Source organism: Rhinopithecus bieti, unplaced genomic scaffold (assembly GCF_001698545.2).
Source record: "Rhinopithecus bieti isolate Rb0 unplaced genomic scaffold, ASM169854v2 scaffold_10132, whole genome shotgun sequence".
Taxonomy (NCBI): Eukaryota; Metazoa; Chordata; class Mammalia; order Primates; family Cercopithecidae; genus Rhinopithecus; species Rhinopithecus bieti.
In genome coordinates, this window is record NW_016806330.1 from 411,011 (window position 1) to 420,551 (window position 9,541).

General features: G+C 38.1%; 1 protein-coding gene across 1 annotated transcript; it reads left to right on the top strand.

The window, feature by feature from the left end:
* The first annotated feature begins 2,013 nt into the window (after positions 1 to 2,013).
* On the top strand, positions 2,014 to 2,348 carry PYDC5 (pyrin domain containing 5). Its single transcript, XM_017875535.1, is given in 2 exon segments — positions 2,014 to 2,151; positions 2,154 to 2,348. Coding segments are annotated over 2 exon segments (333 nt in total).
* Positions 2,349 to 9,541: the final 7,193 nt, after the last annotated feature.

The following is a 9,541-nucleotide window of genomic DNA, read 5'->3' on the forward strand; positions in this document are numbered from 1 at the left end:
TTTCTTTCCTTTTTAAATTTTTTAAATAGGGAATCATTCCATATTCTCTGTATGATAAGCAGGAAGTTGGCATAAGAAAAAGCAGAGCTCCTGGATTCAGAAGACTTGAATTCGGTAATTTGTACTGTCTTTTACTAGCTGTTTGGTTTCAGGTAACTCATGCCACCTAATTTAAAATGTAGTAATTGGGAGACTATAATAAATGCTAACTGTCTTGTATCAGGCATACCATGCTGTGTATTTACAACCCAGAGATAGGAATTATCATCCCCATCCAGAGATAATTATATGCTCCCTCAAGGTTTTCTTTTCCTTGTATCTTCCAGACTCTGTGTGAAAGCACTTTGTACGCAGTAAGGTGCTATCCAGTGTCAGCTATTATGCATGGTACAGGGCCATGCTTCTCAACTACAGTGTGTACACCCCTGGGTCATGAAGTCACCAAATCAATTGTCTGCATTTTCTTTGGGTATACATTTTACCCTATAGCAAATACTTTAAAATGTGTTTTAAGTAAACAGATATCATGGAATAAAATGTAAATTTTATATTTATGTGATAAAAGCTGTCTCAATTTTCTTATATATAAATTGTTATTGATATGTGAATGTTAGCACATAATAGGATTATAGGAAGGTTGCATTCTTATAGATAAGTAGGAAACATGCTGAGTTGACTGTGTTTAGCGTATAATAGATGCTCAGGAAATGCAAATTTCCTTCTTTTCTTTCACTGGTAAGACTGGAACGTTCAGGTGGTTTAATCATTTTAAGTATTTGAAATGTGTTCCTTATTTTGAAAATGTTCCTTATAATACTTTCCATTTTCACTTATACATTCTACATGTATAAGTGGAGTTTCTCTAGTTATCACCTGCCTACAGGAAAAAATAATAAGTTCATATTAAAAGTAATAACTCAGAATTTATTAACATTGTCTATCAATGGGAGCCTCCCCTAAAAGTCACAGTTGGTTATCTTCAGTTCATAAACATCCTTTCTTGTTCTTGGCTGAAGTCCTCTACCATATAGGTTGCTACTTTTAAAGTAAAATTACTAAATACTGGTAACTTTGAGCACCTATTCGTATGTGTGTTGGGCATTTGAGTCATGTGGTTATTCATGTCTATTGTCCATTTTTCACATGTGCTGTACAAATAAGGCAATGTGTAGTTCTACATGCAATCTGAATTATATACGTTGCCTATGTTTTCTCTCAGGATTTGGAAGTATTTGTTATGTTTATTTTTTCTTTTTTATAAAGAAATTTAGAGTTTACATGCAGTCAAATTTAATAAACTTTTCCTTCCTGACTTGTACCTTTTGTGCTTAAGGCACCGTCCCTTACCTCAACATAGTGAGATTATCCTGTTTTCTTCTAATGGGTTACTAGTCACATTAGGTCTTCAATGTGCTGCACACTTTAAATAACCAGATCTATGTGACTCGGAGGAAAACTGACTCATCAACCAGGGGATGGCACTGAGCCATTGATGAGGGATCCACCCCCATGAGCCAAGCACTTCCCGTCAAGCCCCACCTCCAACACTGGGAATCACATTTCAGCATGAGATTTGGAGAAAATAAATATCCAAACCATATAAATATGACTCCAAAAACATGATCCATGAAAGAAGAAATTGAAAAATTGAGCTTTATCTACTGTATACATGTCAAAAAATTTAAATTGTACCCCTGAAATATATGCATTGTGTTGTATGTCAGTTACACCTGAATAACTCTGTTTTAAAAATATCAGGAAAATGGATCCCATTTTCTAAGAATTCCGGAGGTGTTTTGTACCCTCTGAAGATGTCTTTCCCAGGAAGAAGGACTAACTTGCTTAAAAAGATCTTTCTTATATTTCACCAAAATCTCTTTTAGTATACTATAAACATCTTATTTTCCCTTTAAAAAATAGTAACAGCTCACATTGCTTTATTTTGAACGTTGAATCACTTTTGGTGGCATAATCTTACATAGTTTGGATTCCTTATAAGCTGATCCAAAAGTCATGAGATGGAGAGTAAATATTAAGGAGACACTCTTGCTAACCCGCCTGGATAACATCACTGATGAGGAACTGGATAGCTGTAAGTTCTTTCTTCCAGATGAGTTTAATATTGCCACAGGCAAACTACACACTGGAAACAGAGCACAAGTAGCCAACTTGATGATTTAAAATGCTGGCCTGGTGTCTGCAGTGAGGAAGACCGTATTTTTCAGAAGTTGAATTATATGCTTGTGGCAAAAAGTCTTCGGGAAGAGGTGGAAACGGGTATATGTGGGAGTCCCACATCTCAGTTAAGACTTGGCCTTTCCTTTCATGGCATTTCTGGGAATTATTGATGAGGGAAACAGGATGGCACTAAGCTATTCATGAGGGATCCACCCCGTTATCCAGACACCTCCCATCAGGCCCCACCTCCAACATTAGGGATTGCATTTCAGCATGAAAGTCCCCCAGGGAACGCTGCTGGAATTTGTTTGCTAACTTAGTACACTAGCCTTGTTCGTTACCCTCTTTTACGGAAAAATCACTCCTAGGAAGTGTTTGTTACAAATTCCACAAATCCAACCCAGCCTTTGTTTGCATCTCTTGTTCCAGCCCTTAGGCTGCCACTTCCATTAGTCATCTTTTCTCTTCTCCAGTTCAGTTGCAGCGAACATGAACTTGGAATTTCAATCTTAACTTCTCAAAACCTCCTTTGCACGGTTTACCAAAGATTTGAAGAGAAAGGAAAGAAATCATAGCACTGGAAAAAAATAAACTGGGATACTAGGTCATTTTGTTCTCCCATACAGCCTGCCCATTCTTCTCCCTGTCCCCTGCCTGCTGTGGTCCCAGACCATCCTTTCTTCTTCAAGGGAGTCTTGTATTCATACATCCGCTCTTTCAAATTCAAATATTATTTATCCTTCTATTTCCTTCCACTAATGACAACATAAGCTACCCGCACACAAAACCTGTTTTTATATCATTGGACAAATCATTGAATGTCTCCATCTTATCTGCATTTTGCTTACATTTCTGATTTTTTTCTCTATGTGCAATTAATATATCCTTTATTTATGTCTGTATGATTAAAATTGACCAACAAAGGAGCATCTCACACAAGGATCCCCCAAAATGAGAGCCTCCAAATGTAACAATTTAGAGATTTTTAAGTTCAACTCTAACAGCAAAACCTATGACATCTTTTGCTGTGTGTGTGTGTGTGTGTGTGTGTGTGTGTGTGTGTGTTTGTGTGGGCGCTCGTGCGCGCGAGCACGCAGGCACGCAACATGGATAACATGGTTTCTACGTTCACATGATTTCTATGAAGGCGAGATGAGACCGTGTAAGTGATGATATAAGCCATAGTTCTATACAGATATAAACTGTTAGGCAATATTTAAGGCGCTTTAGTGAAAGGGCTGGTTGTCTTATGCATTATAAAGTCAGAAAGTGTAGTGCTTAGGTATTGCCAGAAGGTGGCAGTAACTTCACATAATGTGCGGAAGCAACTACCCGACCTGCAGAAATCAATTAAGTTCCTTTACAGCTCTAAGTTTCTATTCTAGATCACTCCTAGGCCTACTTTGAAAATAGCAAATTTATTTATTTGTGCCCCATGCTATCCTTAACTATCCCTGGAGGAAACCAGTTTTTTGTTGTATTTTCTGTAGGTTTCAACTTTCATTCCTTGTTGAAAGTTCTTTCTGCATAACCATTGCTATGCCTGCACATGGAGCACTGTATAGTATTCTACCCACGACCTCACCTCATGCAAGATAGAGGAGGTCTGGAGAAATCTTTAGTGAAGAAAATTAATAATTATTTTATGGGAAAGGTCAGTAGATGGAGAGACAGATGACAAAATATGAGCACATTTAAGCCTGGAAAAAGGAAGCTGAGCGAGCTTATGATCAAATTCTATAAAAGTGTTGTAAGATTAACATAGAAAGTTGAAAATGATAAATGAAATAATAAGTGAGACATCTGCACATGATTATCAATGAAAAAGAGATTTACAGTGGGCAGACATACTCGTCCACAAATACTGCATTTGTACCACTGTGTGTAAGATGAAATACGGCTGATGTGATGTGGTAGAACTATAGGCTGATTCCCTTGGCCTCCCTTGACTCTGTTTTTCCTCCTGTACTCTCAACACAGAAGGGAGACTTTATCTTCATACCTCTCTGAAACCAGTTTCATGGAACTAAATTACCTTTGAAAGTTAGTTTTACTAATTCTTAGTAGACATTCCTCTACACTATCCCTGACAGAGTCTATGACTTTCTATTGCTTGAAATGTAGTGATATATTGTTAGATATATAGTTTACAAATATTTTATCCCCTTCTGTAAGCTGTCCCTTCATTCTGTTGATTGTATCCTTTACTGTGCAGAAGCTTTTGAGTTTGATGTAATCTCATTTCTCCATTTGTGCTTTTGCTGCCTGTGCTTTTGAGGTCTTATTCAAACAATTCTTCAAACAATTCTTATGCCAATGTCCTGAGGCATTTTCTCTATGTTTTCTTCTGGTAGTTTCATAGTTCTGGATCTTATCTTTAAGTCTTTAATTCATTCTGAGTGACTTTCACATGTTGTGAGAGTTGAGTCTAATTTTATTCTTCTTCATGTGATTATTCAAAACATGTAAGGAATTCAAAGAACTCAATACTCGATATAAAATAAACAAAAACAAAATAAAATAACTTGATTACAAAGTAGACAAAAGCCTGAATAGACATTTATCAAATGAAGCCATACAAATGGCTACCAGGTATATGAAAAATGCTCCACATCACCAAACATTGGGTAATGCAAAGTAAAGCCATAATGAGATTTCACCTCCTCCCAGTTTGAACAGCTATTATCAAAAAGACAAGCGATAACAAATGTCATCAAGGATATGGAGAAAAGGGAGCTCCTTACACTGTTGGTGAGAATGTAAAGAGCCATTATGGGAAACAGTATGGAGGCACCTCAAAAAATGAAAAAGAGAAATACCATATGATGTAGCAGTCCTGCCACTGGGTTTATAGTAAGTAGACGTGAAATAAGTATGTTGGAGAGCTCTCTATACTCTCATATTTATTGCAGCACCTTTCACAGTTATGAATGGCACTATTCACAATTCACATTGATTCATGTGGATTCAGCCTAAGTGTACACGAGTGGATCAATGGATAAAGAATATTGGGAGGCACACACTGACAGACATACAGATGCACTTAAATTTATACGAAAAATCACTGGACCTCATTGCTAACTTCCATTACGGCAGAATGCAGAACAGACCATGGGATTCTTTCATTGCCAAGTTCATGTGACCCTTTCCATATGGTCAACACCAGACCAGAAATTTAATCAGTTCCAGCCCAAGTGTCATCACCCAAATGTGAGAAGGCTGCCCACTACTCAAAGGTTTTCAATTAAGATAGGTACTCTTTTCTGGAACATGTGACATGAGTATAGACAATTGTGTTTCAGTTTGACTGGGAAGATAAAACTGTTTTTTGGACAGAGGAAGAAAGCCCAGGTCTGTGCTCTCAGGGTAGTCTGTGGAAATTGAAAGTGTGGTTTGGGTAAGACGGTACTTGGTAGAAAGGACATCCAGGCAGAATCAGTGCACATTCAGTGCAAAAGGTTTTAGTGGCCAGACAAATGGCCCTTTGTGAGGAAGGCTATGTACAATGCTTTCAGCAGCTCTGGCCAGTTCTAGCTGAATCTACAGAACCTGACAGGGCAGGATTGATGAACCCCTAAATTAGAAACACCTGGGTGTCAGGTAAGTGAAGACTGCTTCACACATACAAAAAGTATGGAGAAAGACGTGTGGCCTATCAACCAAAAGTAAAATCCTAAGCTCCTCACTGACTGAACAGACCCCTTCTTGGCCAAGGGGACCCAAGGAAAATATGAAAACTGAGTTCCTGGCCATGCTGGGTGGGAGGTCAGACACACCTCATTATACCCTGCCTCCATTTTATGGTTTAGACACAACAACTGATCAGCATTGTTAAAACAGAGATCATCAAACTGTCAGAACAGACTCCTCATGGTGAAAAAATACTAAATGATACACAGGACCTAGGGCCATGCCAGGCAAGGATTAATTCATGAACTCCAACACTTAAAGAATAAACAATGTTCTAGTACTTCCAGTACAGGCCAGAGGAATTAGGCAAGAGAAAAAACAATACAGGGCAAGAGTAAGTCAAACTATCTTTTTTTGCAGATAACATGAATATCTAAAAAATCATAGTCTCAACCCCAAAGCTCTATCAGCTGATAAACAACTTCAGCAAAGTTTTAATATACAAAATCAATGTATAAAAATAAGTAGTATTCCTATACACCAACAACTGCCAACCAGAGCACCAAAACAGGAATGCAATCCCATTCACAACTGCCACTAAAAGAGTAAAATACCCAGGAATACAGCTAACCAGGAAGGTGAAAGATTTCTACAATGAAGGTTATAAAACACTTCTCAAAGAAATCTGAGATGACACAAACAAATCGAAAAACATTTCACGCTCATGGATAAAAATAATTAATTTCATTAAAATGGCCATACTGCTCAAAGCAACATACAGATTTAATGCTATTCCTGTCAAATTACCAATTACATTCTTCACAGAACTAGAAAAATCTACTCTAAAATTAATATGGAATCAAAAAAGAGCCTGAGTAGCCAAGGCATTCTTAAGCAAAAGGAATAAAGCTGGAGGCATCATGTTACCTGACTTCAAACCATACTACAGGGCTACAGTAACCAAAACAGCATGGCATTGGTACAAAAACAGATACACAGATCAATGGAACAGAATAGAGAACTCAGAAATAAGGCCGTACACCTACAACCATCTGATCTTTGGCAAAGCTGACAGAAGCAAGCAATGGGGAAAGGATTCCCTATTAATAAATGGTGCTGGGAGAACTGGCTATCCATATGCAGAAGATTGCTATCCATATGCAGAAGATTGAAACTAGACCTCTTCCTTACACCATATACAAAAATCAACTCAAGCTCTATTAAAGACTTCAGTGTAAAATCCAAAACTATAAAAATCCTGGAAGACAACTTAGGCAATACCATCCTGGACATAGGAATGGTCAAAGATTTCATAACAAAGATGCCAAAAGCCATCATAACAAAAGCAAAAATTGAAAAATGGAATCTAATTAAATGTAAGAACTTCTGTACAGCAAAAGAAACTATAAACAGAGTAAACAGAAAATATATAGAATAAAAGAAAATTTTGCAAACTATGCATCTGACAAATGTCTAATATCTAGCATCTCTAAGGAATTTAAACAAATTTACAAGAAAAAAACAAACAACCTTGTTGAAAAGCAGGCAAAGAATATGAACAGATGTTTTTCAAAGAAGACATATGTGTGGCCAAAAAGCACATGAATAAAAGCTCAATAGGACTGATCATGAGAAAAATGCAAATCAAAACCACAATGAGATATGTCTCACAACAGTCAGAATGGCTATTATTTTGTTTTTAATTTTTTTTTTTTTGAGACGGAGTCTCACTGTGTCACCCAGGGTGGAATGCAGTGGCACAATCTCAGCTCACTGCAACCTCTGCCTCCCAAGCTCAAGCAATTCTCCTGCCTCAGCCTCCCTAGTAGCTGGGATTACAGGTGCCCACCACTGCATCCAGCTACTTTTTATATTTTTAGTAGGGACAAGTCTTTGTCATGTTGGCCAGGCTGGTCTTGAACTCCTGACCTCAGGTGATCTACCCACCTTGGCCCCCAAAAGTGCTGGGATTACAGATGTGAGCCACTGCCCCTAGCCAGAATGGCTATTAATAAAAAGTCAAAAAATAGCATGCTGGCAAGCTTGTAGAACAAAAGGAATGCTTATACACTGTTGGTGGGGTATAAATTAGTTGAGCCATTGTGGAAAGAGGTGTGGTGATTTCTCAAAGAGCCAAAAACAGAACTACTATTCAACCCAGCAATCTCACTACTGGGTACATACATGAAGGAAGATAAATCATTCTACCATAAAGACGCACACATGTGAATGTTCATTGCCGCACTATTCAAAATGGCAAAGACATGGAATCAACCTAAATGCCCATCAATGGTAGACTGGATAAAGAAAATGTGGTACATATACATCATGGAATACTATACAGCCATAAAAAGGAATAAGATTATGTCTTTTGTGGGAACATAAATGCAGCTGGAGGCCATTATCCTTAGCAAACTAACATAGTAACAGAAAACCAAATACCACATGTTCTCACTTATAAGCAGGATCTAAAAGATGAGAACTTAAGGACATAAAGAAGGGAACAACATACACTGGGGTTTACCTGAGGGTAGAGAGTTAGAGGAGGGAGAGGATTAGAAAAAAAATAACCATTGGGTACTAGGGTACCCAATTTTGTCTGTTGTACAGACAAAATAATCTGTACAACAAAACCCCTGTGACATGAGTTTAACTATTTAACAAACCTGCACATGTATCCCTGAACCTAAAATAAAAGTTTAAAAAGGATAAACTATGGTTTGTGACAAAGTTATTTTTTTTAAATCTCTAGCAACTAGACAAGCATTGACCTTAAAATAAGCAATATTAAAACTATTAAAACTCGTCCATCTCACAGGTGCTGATTAACTGAGCCCCTCTTCCATCAGCCATAGCTACAGCTTTGATTGGACAAAAGACTGATTTCAATATTGTTATCCTGATAAGAAGATGACCAAACATGGACTGGCTTGCCAGTTTGCAGAGACTGTGCACTTGTGTACCTTTGTGTCCTGAAAAGATCTTTGATGTATATGTTCTAATTGTAATACATTTCAATGTTAACTCTACACCACAAAGTGAACATGGGTCATATGCTACATGCATGTTTGTTCAATATGCATGTGCATGTGTCAAGACCATTGATTAGTTCATTCTCACACTGCTAAAGGCATATGCAAGACTGGGTAATTTATAAAGGAAACAGATTTAATTGACTCACAGTTCAGCATGGCTGGGAGGCCTCAGGAAAATTACTATCATAGCGGAAAGCACCTCTTCACAGGGCAGCAGGAGAGAAAATGAGTGCCAAGCACAGGGGGAAGCCCCTTATGGAACCATCAGATCTTGTAAGAAGTCGCTCACTGTCACAAGAACAGCATGGGGGAAACTGTCCCCATGATTCAATTACTTCCCACTGAGTCCCTTCCATGACACACGGCAATGATTACAATTCAAGGTGAAATTTGGGTGGGGACACAGAGCCGAACCTTATCAGTTAGCCCATGGCTCCTCCCAAATCTCATGTCCTCACATTTCAAGACAATCATGCCCTTCCAACAGTCCCCCAAAGTCTTAACTCATTCCAGCATTAACACAAAAGTCCAAGTCCAAAGTCTCATCTGATACAATACAAGTCCCTTCTGCTTATGAGTCTGTATAATCCAAAGCAAGTTAGTTACTTCCTATATGCAATGGGGATACAGACGTTGGGTAAATACACCCCTGAGGAATGGGACAAATTGGCCAAAACAAAGGGTCTACAGGCCCCATG